General features: G+C 40.2%; 1 protein-coding gene across 8 annotated transcripts; it reads right to left on the bottom strand.

Moving 5' to 3' along the window:
• Window positions 1–420: 420 nt before the first annotated feature.
• Window positions 421–16,730, bottom strand: LOC124308402 (hillarin). 8 transcript variants are annotated; one of them, XM_046771097.1, is made up of 12 exons: window positions 16,604–16,730; window positions 13,803–14,278; window positions 13,177–13,513; window positions 4,909–5,025; window positions 4,591–4,820; window positions 4,211–4,454; window positions 3,576–3,802; window positions 3,190–3,411; window positions 2,920–3,069; window positions 2,371–2,560; window positions 1,932–2,189; window positions 421–1,832 (listed from the first exon to the last, which is right to left on the bottom strand). In XM_046771097.1, exons 2-12 carry the CDS (start codon window positions 14,144–14,146, stop codon window positions 1,527–1,529), a joined length of 2,625 nt encoding a protein of 874 aa, XP_046627053.1. In that variant the 5' UTR covers window positions 14,147–14,278; window positions 16,604–16,730; the 3' UTR covers window positions 421–1,526. The 8 variants fall into 8 exon arrangements, with proteins under 8 accessions (XP_046627053.1, XP_046627048.1, XP_046627055.1 ...); XM_046771092.1 differs by having other exon boundaries at window positions 13,803–14,293; window positions 16,356–16,727; XM_046771099.1 differs by having other exon boundaries at window positions 13,177–13,405; window positions 13,803–14,293; window positions 16,356–16,727.
• Window positions 16,731–17,485: the final 755 nt, after the last annotated feature.

Here is a 17,485-nt window from a genome sequence, read left to right as displayed (position 1 = left end):
GCACATCTACGTAAACGCATGTTAAAGACCGTGCTGCGGACAGATGATTAGTTGAAAAAAATTCTGAACATATAATCAGTGCGTCGAATTATTTACGAAGTCTTGACTTGGTGAAATTATTTAATGATACATTTTATAAGGTATGCAGAAGTAAACGAATAGGATTTGTGTGTTTTACGTAACGCACATAGTAATATTCGTATGCGTAGGGAGAAAGGCGGGCAAAATGATCGACCCCCGCCCCCGAAAATTATTCAACTTTTTTCGAAATTAACAAATATTACAAATTTATTTATTTACTTGCATCATTCGGTTAAAATATTTCAGTTAAAATAAAAATGATAACCATTACCCTCGAACAAAATGATAACTATTTATTAGGACTTCAATGCGCGAGTGTAATGAAGAGGCGTTTGGAAATATATTTGATCAATTTATTAAATATGCAGAGTTATAATTTTATATTGCATTATGCATACGTGCGTGGCAGAGTACAACGCTTCAGAGTTATTTACATTTTACTATCAAATATAGAAATAATAAAGCAGATGTATAGTATGGTGTCATTATTCACCTGAGTCTGCAAATATCTACGTAAAATACACGTAAATTATTATTTTTGTCAAGTTCTACTCTACTCTATGATATATTTATCAATTTATTTCTTTATATATTCGCTGTTATTAACGAATGTGATTAGTCGTTCTTTATCTTAGCTGCTATAATATGCAAATTAATTATACACCGCTGTTCGATAATTAGCACCGGGATCAAAATTTCATCATCGCTTTTGAATTGCACGTATTTAATTATAAAAATATCTCTCTAGAGTGTATCGTAATTGTCGTCTTTTCTTCGAATCAACCCTTTTCGGAACAGGTCTGCGGAATGATATAATAATTATAATTATATATTCGAACATCTACCATACGTGTTATCATGATCATATAATATATTTATATATACTTTATATCCTGAGCATTAAATTAAATCTTTATTATGTACATTATATACTATATGTATTATAATCTAGCACCTTCAACGTGATTATATATATGTGTATATATTTATATAGGTGTATTATAAATATGTTTAAATAATTATTACGTGTTAACGCGTAAAAGTTAATAATAATCGATGTATAAAATATTTATAAAAGAATATCTATCTTCTTGATAGATATTATACGTACTCATTTATGAACGTAATTTGTGTAAAAAATATAAATATTATTATAATTTTATATATAAAAAAAGCTACTCTTATATTGCGTGTATTGCGTGTGCTCTAATTATTTGTGTATATATTAAATATTTTTGTCTTCGCGGCATCTACGTGATAATAGTAGACATGTATAATAAGTAAATCTGATAGCGTATACGTGTCAAAAATGAATGAGAAAGAAAATGAAGAATGAAAAATGATAATCATAAGTCTTATTTCAATCTTCAGAGAAATCGGAATCTTCCTGTAAGTCGTGATGTTTTTCGTCTAATTGTTTTTTTATTTTCACTCTAGCAGCGCGTTCAGTTTCTCTTGCTCGAATTGATAAGGTATTTACAGCAGTGAGTGAGAAGGTGTTTTTCTCCACCGAGTTCGTGATATGGAGAAGAGGCGAGTTCCCTCGTGTAAATATCGAGACCATACTGTCCCTCCTCGGGGAAATTGATGACGAATGTTACAACGTCGTTGTCAGCGACCGAGTGCGATACGTATTTAGAAAGTCGTTTTTCCTCGATACCGTTTTTATGCAGAGTGGCCATAAAGTCGGTGAGCGCCCTCGACATCCGGAATTGTATTTCGAGTTCCCGGCCCGCGAATACGAGCGCTTCCTGATTGAGGAAAAAATAAATGGAAGGAAAACGTCGAGAGTCAGAACCTTGCTTATCTTCGACAGATCGAGTGCAAATCGAACAAGTGTTTATTCTCACCTGATGCGTGATTGGCACAAGGCCGAAGAGCCTCGTCGCTTTTGTCGGACCCCATTCGCCGCTCGCACAATCAGGCAGAGGCACCATGACGGTTTGGAGCTCCTCGCAGGCGATTTTGAACTTGCAAACGCTCTTGAATTTCATCGGCTCTCCGGTTAAGTACTCCTTGGGCGTAACTGCGTTCGCGAATATGTCCAATAAAAAGGCACCGGAACACGGTGCGTGGACCCGGAATGCCACCACGTTACCAACCACGGACTTGAATCAGATATATACGGAATTTTTCAAATTGGTCAAAGACTGGTAATCGTTGGCTCTAATTAAATCATTGAAACTATTTTTTTGTTGAATATTTAAGTCAACGGTCACAAGTCTGACAATTTAAATGAGATTTTAAGCACTTTTCAAGGCTAAGTCTTGTGCACAATGCATCGATTACCTGCATCACGAATCGCTTCAACGATATGCCGTCGTATCCGTCGCCGTCACTGTCGTAGAATTTCAAATTGTAGTGAAATATCAAGGAGGACTGCATGTGCGCGGGCATCGCTATTCTCACTGTTGCGGCTCCCGTCGAATCTGTGTACATCACCGCCTTCGTATCCGCGTCAGGAAAGTATAGGCCGTACCTAAGCCAGGATGGGTGAAAAATGATTATAAAAATTTTTTACATGACGCGAATATGTTTTACGCGTATTTTCATACGTGTTTTCCACCCACAAAGTATGTACCCGTTTCTCTGACTAGGTTTCCATCGGAGGATTAGAGTCGGGTTGGGTTCAAAGTGGAGCGAATGAGAAGTGAGATTTGAAAAGAAATTACGGTCGTCTTCCTCAATCTCAATTCTCCTTGGCTCGAATTACATAGTCTATAACGGTAGAGTGAGTTTGCGAATACACATGCGTGGAGTATAGAAAACTGTCCTGCGCGAATGTGCTGTCTAGCTCTTTCTAGATCTTTTTGCAGTAGTAATGATAGTTTGTTTCACCTGAAGAACAACGATCTGACGAACGGCAGCTCCTCGAAATCCTTCAGTGAAATTGGCTGCTTCAAAAGCTGCCAATCCTCTTGCAATGGGAAAAATTCATAAATGAATTCCCGCGGGTCAGTGAGGAAGTAGTGATCGTCGTACTCGTACCTAAAAATTATCGAATGTTAATTTCAAACCAGTCAATGAAGGTACCGCTCTCTATTTTGAATTCCTTCTATTCCCGCTTGACGCGAAGGGAACAGAGCAATCCAAAAGCGAAATGAATACCTGAGACTGTCGCTCTTAGCTTTGGTCTGTCCAGGGCGAGGAACTTCCTTAGCATTGACAAGGTGTCGGGCTCCCCAGTTGCACTGCACGAATCTCCACGCTCCCGCAACGTAAACGGCGTTCCAACTGTTTCTGAATCGGTTATCCTCAAATCGAACGCCCGGTTGATAACCGGCAGATTTGCTGTATCCCTTTATCACGACGCAGTGAAGTCCGGCGTAACTGACATTAAGGGAGTAGAATTAAACGTCGACGATTTTTTGAATCGAGTTGATTCTTCTCTCTGTTCAGGAAATTACTTCTAAGAAACTAGCGAGCGAGCTTTTCATTTTCAATGAATCAACAATTCGAAAATCAAAAACTTGATATCCGCTCCTAATTATTACCTGCACAATCGTTTGAACAAGACGTGATAGCTTTCAGTTCCATGTTTGATGCCCCTCAGTAAACCCATCGGCGTGTCACCCCTCAGGTTTTCGTCGAACTGCATCGTGTTCAAATTTTTCACCGTTATCCACCTGAATATTGTACGCGCTTTTTCAATGTCCGAACCGCATCGGCTCACCAGCTGTCTGACAAGGTCTGTAAAAGTTTTCTGATCCTCCTGGGCGACCTGCGGAACAACGATTAATCGTAGGAAATTTTCGTTTATAAATTCATTCTTAACTAGATAAAAATTTTCTTTTCATTTCCCGGTTTGTTATCTGAATTTGGACCAATTGTCCCATGGGATTAGTCGCATCAGCCGATAATTAGAGGCTATTGGTTACCCGGTACTACTTTCGTCTAGTTCCTGATGTGGCACGATTATTTTTTTTTTTTTGACCCTTAGCTGGCAGCGGGGTCTTTCAGGACACAGTGCCTTTCTATCAATCTAAAGAACGACTATTTCTTTACTATATTTTTAAAATTAAGGTTGTTGATTCTGGTTTTTCAAATAACAATCACGTTGAAAAAATATTATAGACCCACCTTGCCAGCGGAAGGTTAATTAGAATAATTTCGATGGGTGTAATCTTACCGATATTGCGATTTGGTCCATGTCCGCAAATTCGAGGGGATCATTGTATATGTGATACTTGGCCAAGGTCGGGGGTTGCGGGGGCGGTGCACGTGACGGATAAGGGGGCGGCGGTGCCTCTTGGGCATAACCGTCGCCCTCGTCCAGGTAGAGGCTCTCTTGGAGCATGTATTCGCTCCGTGCTTCGTTTATCAGCTCGAGCATCTCGGAGCTTTGTTTTTCAACCAGAGCCGCCGTTGCTGCCCTGAAACGGGAAATACTTTTGGTTAAGGGAGACACGAGAAACGATATGGAATGGGAAATTGCAGATCCTGTCAATTTTTCTCAATGTTTTCCCTCGATTGAATACCCCGGTGGATTCGTTAATTCAAAAAACGCACCTTTCGTGCTCCAACATTTTGCGCGTGAGGCTCTCCTTCTTCTTGTCCCTCCTAAGGGTCATATTCTTTTCAAGATCTTCTTTTTCCTGCTGAAAAAGGTGGTTCCGACCCCTACCTCCACCTCCACCGCCTCCTCCGCCTCCGCCGATGCCTCCGCCGCCGCCTCCGCCTCCACTTCTGTCGCGTTCCCATCTTGCGGAAAGTCTTTCCAACTCCTTTTCCCACTCATCCTAAGGCGATACAGAAAAATACAATTTTGATAAATACTTGACTGTAGTTTCTTCAATTTCTTCTTTTAAAAAGTAGAATATATCTTACTCGAAATTCTTCCCGGATGCGCCGATCCTCTTCTTCCCGATGGTGGGCGAATTTACGGTAAAGATCATCCTCCTCCTTGCGATGCTTCATCTCAAGACGAGTCTGCTCATCTCGGTCCTGTGAATAATGAAAGAAATTGTAAGAACATGCCGATCATGCCTATAAGATCTCTGTTTTTGGTTTGTGTTTAAATCTTTCGAACTTGGGTTGTTCGATTGATTTGTCTCATTACTTCTTCACGAATTTGTTCCTTGTTCAATACCATTTACTTACAAAACGGACCACAAATGTGCAATATACATCAATACGCGTTATTTTGAAGAAAATAATGACGCCTAGGATTAGGCAATTTCATTTTTTTTTTTTTGTGTAAGTAGTATTGCGGGGTTCGAAGGGGTGTGATTTGGGTTGCCTGTCAGCAGGCGATCACTAATTTTTCAGAAAATTTCTCCGTGTCATACATAAATAATCGGATAAATAGGAAATCTTAACATTAGCAACAGCCGTGATGGAAGCAACGATAACTATCGTCACATATGTCGTAGATGTGCATTGATTGCGTGATATTAATTAAAAGACATCCAAAAACGGGCATGACGAGACGACATTGCCTGTTCCGATCCCCACCGAGTTCAGGTCCGTGACGTTACACGAACATTCGTCTATCTATGTATATACGTACACGTATGAACATCCCAGCGAGTGATGACGTTGTAAAAGCAAAAGCCTGGCGAACCATATAAAGGCGAACTTGTGCTCGCGAGTCGAGATATCTCGACGTGGGAAGCTGCCGGTCGTTATACCTACACGCCTCGCTTATCTGCCTACGCAGACGTGTAAGTGTATCAGAATCGCGAAGGACGATTTGCGCCGAGATTTTGATTCGCCAAATTTCGCTTGACAAATGGTGATTTTTTTTTTATCCCTTTCTGGAAAATATTTGTTCACCGTTGGTCCACAGTTTTTCGCCATTTCCTTGAATAAAGTTTGCAAATCATGCTGTCGAGATGTTAATTAATCTGCAACGAGCTTCAAGGGGAGAGCACGAAATTCGAAATTTTGTTGTCTCCATTCAAATCTTCTCCATGCATGCAATTCTCCTCAATGATTTCTTTCACGTGGGTGCAATATTATGCAAAGGCGCAATGCCTCTACCTACACCCTACACGCACACTGTCGCATTCCACTTGTTAACATGATACATTATACACAGGCGCACAACCTGCATAAGACGATGTGAATTATTGCAATATATGCTGCAAGGACGCTCGTAAATTACGTTCTCCATAATCTGGCACGCTGCTATTGCTGATTCTTGTCCCGATTCCAAATGCTGCTGCTGCTGCTGCTATTGCGGCTTCTCTAAGCCTGACTCGTTTATGTACGTTGCATACATACGTATAATTATACTCGGATTTTATTATCGTTAATTTTAAGAGTAAAGCGAGAAACGTGCAATGAATTTTTTAACAAGCCTGAAAAAAAAAGTTCTTGAGGATGGAGGTGTAATTGCGGAAGACCAGAATTTGGAAGCGTGTCGTGTTTTCGTGTCTACATTTCTCATATCTTCGACAAGATCGACTGCATACTTTCGCGTTAAAATTGTTGCAATTTTGCAATACTCATTATTATTATTTCTCCAATTTTCTCTTTCAGTTAAAATGAAAAATGACTGTTGGAGAATCAAAATTTCATCACCACTAATATCGAAAGTTGCAAAAATAATTTTCCAGTTAAACGAAGAGCCGATTCCATCCTTTTATTTTCCTCAATCCTAATTTTTGACTTTAGTTCGCGCTGCGAACGAACAACCCAAATCCAAAGACCCGAGGTCTGCATCAACGGCTACAGGTATGGCCGTACAACGTGTATTACGTGGTACTTCGAGATTCCGCAGGTATCTCGGAATGTCCCCGATATCGAAGACACCGCGAAGGCTGTGGCCGACGTGCTTCGAGCCCTTGCATAATACCGGCGTAAAAGTCCCGTTTGAGGTGGGGATGTTGCCAGCCTTATACACATTAAGATGCCGAGACTGCAACAGATGCCCAGGATATTCTGTCCCAGCTGCAGTATTTCGTATTTTCCTCTTTCTTTTTATTTTTTTTCTTCCTGCACGTGTGTGATAGCCTAATTTTTATGACAACTATTTTCGCTTACTTTGACGATTCTCGATGGAAAATCGTCTTCTGTATCATCGTGTAAGACACTGTCTTACGAAAACTCGGCGCTGCCGCCACGCGGCGCTTTTTTCTCACAGACCAAAGCCGAGAGCGAATAGCGGAATTTAGCCAGCGAGGAAACTCGGTAGCAAATTTCGGCCCCGAGCGGGAGTTTTGAATATTGACCGAAAGTCACATCCAGGGTCGTGAGGACGATTTCATTGATGTTTAAGGCTGATTTATCAGGTACAGTATTGATATGTTATAACGGGTAGTAAGAGAGGAGAAGGAGAAGAAGGAGGAGGAACGAAGAGGCTGGGCTCAGGTTGACGTGAGTTAGTGAGTAGAAAGTGTGCTGGAATGCAGGTTGTCGATGAGTGGCCATTTACACAAGTATAACGCACACGTGCCTGCGGTGTATTTATGTATTCATATACCTGTGTGTATAATTTGTACACGCACGTAGCGCGGACAGGTTGGTACAACTCGGCGCCTTTACCTCCTCAACACGTCTGTTCGCGGCTCTATAGCCTCTCCTTATCTCCGGCTCACAGTTCAACAATCGCAATTACAATTACGATTATACAATTGACCGGCGTGAGCTGGCGCGTGGTAACAAAAATGCGTGCAGAGAATTTGGGAAAGCGCGTCAAAGTAAAAAAGTGTCACTCTCAAGGATGAAAACATTTTTTCCACGATAAATATATTCCTCGTTATCGCGCGTACCTAGTAAAATAATGATTAAGTTTAGTTAATGAATGGAAGGTATTAATGTACAGGTATTTACATATTGCACGCATGACGTAGACGTGTTTGCCGAGTATGTACGTACATACCTATAACTATATGTTCAAAAGCCAATTTACACTCTTGCAAGAAACTAACTGTAATCCGAAAAATATACGGGATCGACTCCCGCACATATATGTATCAGAGATATGTATATATATATATATATATATTATATATATGTGATGCCGATAATTGTACCCGTACTCAGAGGCAGGTGTACCGCAGAGTGCGTGTAAAGCTGGATCCGTGATGCGTCATTATTATATTGTTGTTATATCGTCGTAATTTGAGGTGAAGAATTCCTTTTATTCAATAATTGTATTGAAATTTAGCCCGATTTTTACCCGAAACGAGCTGTGTGTAACGTACGTAAATACATTCGTGTGTACAACGACGAATTTTTGCGCGCCCCGCAGGTTCTTTTCATCGTCCGCTTGACCGCGTGCAACGAAAGTTGACCCAGTTACGTGTAAATATACGTATCACATGGACGTGTAAGCGATACGCATACCTGTACACCCGAGCGTTTGACGTATGGGAAAATGTCTGTGCAAAGCACGAGACGCGAGGTAGTTAAATCCGGAAGATTCGAAAATACCGCGCGCGCGCGCGTTTCTAAGACCGATGGAATAAATTTGAATGTACCATTTTTATTTCAATATTCCAATTCGCGCTACGTCGGAAAATAATACAAAATATAGTGAATAAAAAAAAAAAATTGCTAGTTTACAGATCGAGGCGTGGAAGAAAGAGAAATAGAAACAGAAATAGAAAAAGAGAAGGAAAAGGCTCGTCGAGATGACGAAGGTGAACCGGTTGAACGAACCGCGTTGCGGGGCGTGCCGTATGAAGTGTATGTAAGATGTATACGTACACATGTACGTACAAGCGAGAACACGAGCTGAGCAAACTTGTATATGTGCAAAAAAAAAAAAAAAAAAAAAAAAAAAAACAAATGAAAGAAAAGGAAAATGGTTAAGAAAAAAGCAATCGCTATGTGGACTTATATGTGTGTAACACAACTGCACAGGTTGTAAGAGCACACAAGGATTTCTATAAAACTTTCAGACTTTCTTTCATCATCCTCGTTTCAACTGGCTTCGACTGCAATATTCCGCCTCACCCTTAATTCCTCATTCCGCATTGAGGGCAAGACACGAGTACTTGCGTGCCAAATTTTCAGCAATTTCAATTTTTTTTTTTTTCGCGTCTATGTTTGAAATTCTTACTTAAATTATCGACATCGTTGTAAAAAAATTACTAAAACGAAACTACGAAAATGCAGGCAATGAATTGAAGATGCAACAGTCGCGATTACTAAGCCAGTAGTAAATCAATAGAATACCTATACATGTCTTGTAATGAGAGTGACGAATTCCGCATGGAAAAATGAAGGTGATCTCGTGTCTCGGTTCTCGTTTTTTCCAATAATGAAAAAAGAAAAGGAACAAGAGCGGAGATGAAACTATCGAAAATAAATGATAGCTTTTACCGGTTGGGAGGTATCAGGTATCAGGTATCCGCGCCTGCGGATAGGCAACCGGGCGTAAGGTTTTCGTTCCAGAAATGGCAAATTGTAACTCTGCTTGCCTATCCGTAGGCGCCGAGGTGGTTTGTTTCCACGTTTAGGCCCGGTAAGTTGCAACTAGATAAAATAATGGCAAATTTCGAGTAAATTCGAGAATCACACACGTACGATCGCGTCGTCGTATTAAATTATTCGATTTTATAACGTATAATACGGATTTCAAAAATTCGTATCACATTTGAATTTTTCTATCCCGATAAATGCGTAATTAGCGAAGAAGACGAAGAATAAAATTATACGGGTATAGAGATGAAAAATAAAGAATGGAAGAAACGAAAGAGAGATATAACCGTAAAAATAATGGATTATTAGATCGTGGCGGTGTTTCGCCGCGTTACGGTCTGCCGGAGTGGAACACTCGCGTGCATTCTCTGCAGCTATAAGTACACCTCTTCTAAACTCTATCGCTATGCGACAGTCCGTAATAATATATATTTACCAAGATATCGTGTCGTAATTTTCTCATTTATTTTACTTCCCTATATCTTCCCCATTTCTCTGATTTTCTTATCCAATTCAATTCTAAAATCAAAGTGAAAATAATTTATCACATCGTCGATTATTATACCGTTATGAATATACTTGTATGCTGCATACCCTGAATCCATATTGATATGCTACGGTGTACCATATACCGTGTAATGTGAAATTGGCGTATAGACTGCGTATAGAAACGTATGTTTTAACGAGCGATTCGTGGAGATAATTAATTTAATAGCTTTTATACAATTAAGCAAATACACCAACGACGTGTGTAACATGCACATTATATGTATATATGTATATCTTCTGTGAATTTGCCGTAAATCTGCAGGACGTGGGAGTTTCGGTCCGTCATAGAATCGTGTGTTTGTATAAAAGAACGGGGCAAAAGTACCGCTGCCGGCGCAGGCTTAACATAATAACAATAATACTCATATCAACGACAATATTGTCAAAACAGTTTCGTACGCAGATTGTTACGAAATTTTTCGCGCAGACGTCATAGGTGGTATAATATTCAACGATCAATTTATCGATACGAACGTGCAAATTATTCCCGCTGAACGTATATTTGAAAAAACAAAAAAAAAAAAAACACCTTAATCAATCGGGATTAAAATACTTTGGAGAGAGAGAAAAAAAGAAACGCAAATTGGAGGAAGTAATAACGGCGAATTGTCACGGCTGTTATCTTATTGTTATTGTTGTTGCTGTTGTTGTTGTTATTATTTTTATTGTAGAAGAGTCGATGCGAACGCGTTGCAATTATACAACGAAAAATAGAACGCAGTGGGTATAGCAGGCGGACGTTCGGATACCTGTCGGTCAAGGTTCCATTTGCTACCTTGAATTTTTCGACCCACTGTAGATATAATACAATTTGCAGACACACAGACGTAACATGTATGTCTCATTCGCACGGTTTACCGAATTATTACGTAACTCGAGTTCCGGATTTGCAACAGGCAGATAGTGGAGTGTATTTGTAGTATAGTGCGGTGGGAAATTTGTGGTTAAAAACGTGTTAAAAAAAGGGGGAAAAAAAAAACGAAGTGGAAGTAGAAAATAATCGAACTATCATTGAAAGGTGAATGAAGTGGGAAAAAATGAATAAATAAATTCAAAAATAATATTAGTCAACATTCGTACGACACGTTTGCGTGTGTACATCGATTAACGATTCGACACGCAGGTCGACGAGTCGATACGCATTCGGCATTTTGTTTGTAAGAGTTGAATTAATGGGTATGCGATATGCATATATAATGCGTGCAGAGGTGGTGATGTGACAACTGTATTAAACGTGTGTATGCACGTATCGCGTAGTTTTTAGTTTACTGGGTTTCTGGATTTAGGACAGAACGTTAACTTTCGTTCGTCCGATTCTAACCGCAGTCGATTAACTTGTGGCCATTATTATATAGTAATTCCTCGATCGCAGACATTGTCGATTTGTTTTTAAATATCTATGAAAAACACTCAACTGCACACCTTTGAACGTTGCATAAAACCGAAGGGAATCTTACATAATCCACCCGTTATATACGCTGTAAATGTGTGTAACATTGTACATGTTACACACAAAATTACGTTTTCTTAATTGACCGATCACCAATAACATAATATATTACATACGAGGTCGAGAATTCTTACTCATCATTGTACATGTTACATATGCGGCCGTCTCTTCATTCGCGAATTGTTTCTCCATACACTGTACATTTATCGTATAGGTATACGTGTACGGAGAAGTTGGCGACGAATCGCGGGGAATTACGCAACGAAAAATTCGTCGTCAATTTGCGGTGAAGGCATATATTTTTTGTTATATCCAAACTCAATCTCCGTACAAGGTTGAAAATAAATTTGCTTAAAACCTGATTTTTTATTTTCATTCTGTTCCCTCACTTCGAATGCAAATTACAATACTTTTTTTCTGATTTTGATATTTCGATCTTCGTAATCGCCGCACCGGGTGATACAAGCAATTCGTATATCCAACCGATTAAACGATAGCGAAATAATATCCAACGCGTACGGTGTAACGTAGGCAGTTATAATAGTTGCAGCTGTCGGAATTAGTTGCTGGGAAATAAGGATGAGGAAGAAGAAGAAGAGTCGCTCTGCTCTCACGGGCTTTCCGCTTATAAGCGATACATGTACGTACCCCCGTCTGTGCATGTACATAGATTAATATACGTACATCGGCTACATATGTGGATAACCGGAAGTGCAGCGAACCGCGGTACCCTTTTACAGCTATATACACCGTTAATATGGTCTTTTATTTTAATATGTGTTTTATACCCTGGGTATAGCACACCCGCGTATAATATTACAGGGTCGTACCGTTTGATATTTTACTATCGCGGTGATAGCAACAACAACGATAACAATAACAATAATAATAATAATAACGGTAATGGCGCGCCGCGTTAAAATCTCCAAACATATAAAACAAATAAAACAACCTCGATGTGAGGAAAAGAATAAAAATGACATAAAAAGAAAAAAAAAAAACAACCTCAGTCATAGTCTTGGAATCCGCTAAGGTGTCGAGAGACTACGTGATTTCCATTTCGTATATAGCGTTAACAAGGCCGCGAGGTATTATAATCATTTAGGTGTCGAAAATGTCAAATTCTCTACTGCGATATAAATAAACCGGCTGCATTAATATTTAGTCCCTCGCGATATATTCTTGGGATACACGAACGTAGAAAAATGCTCAGCGAGACGAGACCAGAATTTTACACGCAGCTATACGAACCGCTGCCGGCTGCGGCCCAATTGATGCCAAAAAAACTTTCACCCGATGGATCGGAGGTATATAATATATAATCTCCTACAGACTCGTCATCGGCGATCGCCTGCGTGATTTAAACCTTTTATAAATCTACGATCTATCGCGCATAGGCTCGAATTTCAATATCGCTGAATTCCGTTTGAAAATAAGACGTCGTTCGTACAGCTTGCGGCATAATTTTCAATATGCATTATCTATTTACAATCGTTCCTTCGACCGGTTGTTGTCCAACGAAAATATACATCACACCGGATGAGGTTTCGTTGAAACGAAACGCCTAACCGCGCGCGAGCAGGCAACCCGAACGACAACCCCTCGGAAATTGCGTTACTTGGGTTACCTGCTCGCTGGCGGGTAAGCGTTAATAAATAAGTAGAATAAAAAAACACCGATTTGTTCTTAGGCTCAAGGAAATCTGTAAACATTGAAAAACTCACCAGATAGTAGTCGATCGGTTTCTCCCTCGCCTTGCTGTACCCCTTTTGAAGTTCGGTCTGTTTGAGGGCGTGGGCGATGTGTAACGCGCTCGCGTCAAACCTTCCATACTGATAGCCGTCACCGCCGTAATTGTTATTGTGATTATAGGGCGAGTGATTGCCACCAGTCCCAGCACCGCTGATTCCAGAATTATTGTGGTAATGCGAGTCTACCGCGGATCTGTGCGAGCTGGAATTTATCGGCGTCGGTGAACCGTGACCGTTCAAATGTCTACCCTGGTTATAATGATGGTTGTGCAAATGATGATTCGACGGCGAATCTACCACGTGGTCGTACCTGTGACAAAGAGGCACAAAAAAAAAAAAGAAAAAAAAACCCCCCCCAGAGAGAATCAATATTAGTCGCGGTTTTCCAACTCCGATTGTTTTTTTTTTTTTTTCAATATCTTTGGATAAAAATATCGTCACGCAAGGCCCAAAAGGTATGAGGCCCAAAACATATGGGGCCCCGGACGTATAAGGCCCAAAAAAAAAAAAAATTGGGCACAATTCTCACGCGGAAAGGGAAAATCAACGTTTGAGATGAAAAACAGGAGGGTTAGTTCGAAACTGGTTTGGCACCTTACCCGGGGGGATAAACGCCTCGAGGAGAAGGCCCGCCGGCGCGTATTTGTTCATTGACGTATCCGCTGCGTGGTACGTTAAGGGCGCTCCTTATGCCGACACTGGATCCGTCGAGGGTGCCTGGCCCAGGTTTCGGGACGTGACTGCTGCAGTAAACTTCCTTGTCGTTTATGGTGTGCTGGTTGTTGTAGTACGTTTTTAGCGTCAATTTTGTACCGCATACCGCGCACTTGAAACAACCGGCGTGAAAAAATGTGAAATCCTTCAACGGACCGACTCTGTCCACCTGGTAAACCGTCTGAGCGCATCGCAGACACGTGCTTTCGTAAAAATTTGGACGGTACATGACGCAGGCGTTTGTTACGTTTTATCACTTCACCCTGAAGTAGTTTATGTTTTCCTTTGATTTTTCAATATTTATTCCGTTTCTCTTCAACACCCGATCAGTTTCGGATTATTGGGTTATACGTGTACCTAACTGTAATTAATCAGTCTGTGTAAAAGAAAGCACAAGAAATTATTAACAGAAAAAAAAACACACGTCCTCGCACACCGCACTATTATACGTATATGTGTGAAAAAAAAAAAAAAATATTACAACTGTAGATTTATTTTTCGACAACTGTATTATTATAACGTTTACATTGTTAATTATAACCTTAATTTAGTTCCGATATTTATTTTGCAATTTCTTTTCTCGTCTCTTTTGCATCGTCGATTTTCTAGTACTTTCCTTTAATCCAATTTTCTTTTCATCATTATTACCATACGTACTTTGCGTGCCTATAAATTGCTTTCCGAAGTAACAAGCTACGCGAATAATGAAAAATAATTCACGCATACGTCGAAAATATGTATAATATAATATCTCCGCGAGCCGAGTCCGCGGTGTCGTCGTCGGATTTACACGCGTTGAAATCACCATCTCGCAAGTGCTATTTAAGATAAAGCGTGTCATCCCGCATGCACGCGAATTCTCGAATCCTCTAGAGGTAGGCAGATACCTACATCACGCACATGCGCGGAATACAATCGCGTGAATCGTATCCTCGACACTTCCTTCTGCAATTACATATTAATATACACGTATATGCGTGCGAGCGTGTGTCGTACATAACCGAGGATTGGAGTCAGTGGATCGCGAGAAGCGTCGCGGCGTTCGTCGCTTTCAAGGCGGTGTGCCTGTAACTTTGTACGTACTTCTATTTAAGGGTGTGCGTGTGTGGGTGTGTGTTTGCGCACGTATGCACGTATTCACCCACCTACATGTGTGATACGGGAATAAACGCGGTTCACCTTGAGATAACTCACAAGCAGAGGCTATGGATCCATGGGTTACCTGTACGTGCACGTTTGATGCCGTGACTGTATGGATGTAACAACGACGGATATGGAGCTGAATGGACGCAGACCGAGATTAATTTATGACGAGAAAAAAATCGTCTAATTATAATGTAAGAAAAGCTACGGATACTTGCTGTATAAATTATCGTCAAGTTCATGATTCAGAGACGGTGAGACGAAAACATTGTGAAAATAGATTAGGATGCAAAGAGCATCGACGAGACTGAACCCAAAATGTTTTTCAACTTAATTTTGTCGTTTACAGCACTGAGTCTCATAGAAAATACATCTGCAATACTTTCATAAATAAACCACGCGAGCAACGAATATTTATTGTAGGTATATATATTCTCTCAGATAGAGAAATCAGTCCGTTCGGTTTTCACTTATTTTTATTACCGTAGAGCAAGATCTGCTTCACAGACGTGAGCGGCGGATCGAGAGTTGTATACAAGAATTAGGTATAACGTTAGACAAATATATATATACACATACATATATATAACATTGCGAACGGTACTTAACAACTGTTCAAACCGTTGTTATGCAGTGTTAATTGATCATCATTACACCTAATACACACCGTGCGCAGCATAATAATAAGATATAATTTTGTAAGATTCTAGATTTGCAATTATTGTAAAAAATTGTGCAGGGGCACTTTATATGCACTTTAAATTGCCAAATTTTCTTACTAATCTGATGACAAATTAAATAAATAAAAAATTTTCTCTTACCGCATGTGTAGGTAGAATTTTGTTTCAATCATAAAGTAAATTTACCCTGCATGTGTAATATGTTCACGAGTAAATTCGTGCGAATTTTCCATCGATATTATAGATTGCATTGTGCGTGCAACAAGGCGTTGAAATCTCAAGCGCTGCGGTGATACGATGCAAAAGGTTCGTAGCAGCTGTTAATAATAGTTACATTTACGTGTCGTTACGTCAAAAAATAACATTTCTTTTCACCATTAAACATCGCGTAGTTGAGAACACTGCTGAACAATCTCGATCCCGATCCAGAATCAATCTATCGACGCGTAGATCATTCCTAATTTTATTTCAATATTTCTTAAGAATCAACTTCTTGTTTGTATGCAAATCGAAATTATACTTCCTGATTACATACAAAATTGACGATTATACACGCATACATGTTCTTCAGATATCACACGTGAGTATAACGTGTATATTGATATTGAGATATACCTGCAGCACCTGGGTAAACTAGCGTTGGTTCAAACAACGTTAAAAAGAAGAAAGAAGACGAAGAATAAACAAAAAATTAACAACAATAAGATGAAACACGACGGCGCCGCACTACTGTTATTACTTTTAAGATTTTTTTTCTACTTGTTTTTATTTCTTAGTTTTTTTCCTTCACGCAACAAACATTATACGTCAACACGCTCCACCGATATTATACATTGATATTACAAAACAAGTGTACGATTTACCTCCAACAGATAATTAATGCATCATTGCACGCACTTCACTGCAGGCAAAACACACAAGTTAAAATAATAAACGCACCAGCTTCCGCGAAGCGTGTCAACGCGATGGGAACCGGATTGGTACTAACACCTGCTGTTTCCTCCTCGTTCGACGCTGCCGATCGGAAACACTCTGGGAGCAGCTCGGTCGGCCATTTTGGTCGCGGTGCGCATGCGCGATTCTCGTTTGTTCCGCGCTGCCCGCGGGCGGAATCGTTCGTCACCGTATAGTATACCCTGAGGCCCATGAGGCCCATGAGTATCCCGCACACCTGCGGCGTGCGCGTTCGCCTTCCAACATGCACACACACCTCGAACGCTCGCGTCGCATCTACCTGCCTTGTTGTCGGTATCGTACCTCCTCTACCTACAGGTAGAACCCCGGATGATCCTCGTTGCTGCACTCGGCTTTTAATGGCCGTCCGACGAGAGACCGCGCGGCTACCGCGTTATACAGAATTGTATATAATCCACTTTTCGCGCCATTCACTTGTCAGTTTGAAAATAAAAATAAAGAGCAATTTCTCTTCCCGAACCTGACAATCGCGGATAAATTCTTGGCTTGTTAATGATATATGCTGGTTCTCTTTGGAATCGAGGGATAACTTTATTTTTTTTGTTTCAATCGAGAAAGAGAAAGATGGAGAGAAAAAAAAAAAAATTAAAAGTCGGAGACAGAAAGGTCGAGGGAAAAAGTGGCCCAATTGACAAAGAAAGCCCGATATATACACATACTGTACACACCTGTACGTGAGAACCAGTATTTCCTTATTAACAATCAGACACGTTCGTACCAGCTGTGTACAGAGGTATGTCTGTGTATTCTGTATACATACACCGGTATCT

The sequence above is a fragment of the Neodiprion virginianus genome, chromosome 7 (assembly GCF_021901495.1).
Source record: "Neodiprion virginianus isolate iyNeoVirg1 chromosome 7, iyNeoVirg1.1, whole genome shotgun sequence".
NCBI classification, from domain to species: domain Eukaryota; kingdom Metazoa; phylum Arthropoda; class Insecta; order Hymenoptera; family Diprionidae; genus Neodiprion; species Neodiprion virginianus.
The sequence above is the reverse complement of the archived record's forward strand: the minus strand, read 5'-3'. Positions and strand labels throughout refer to the sequence as shown.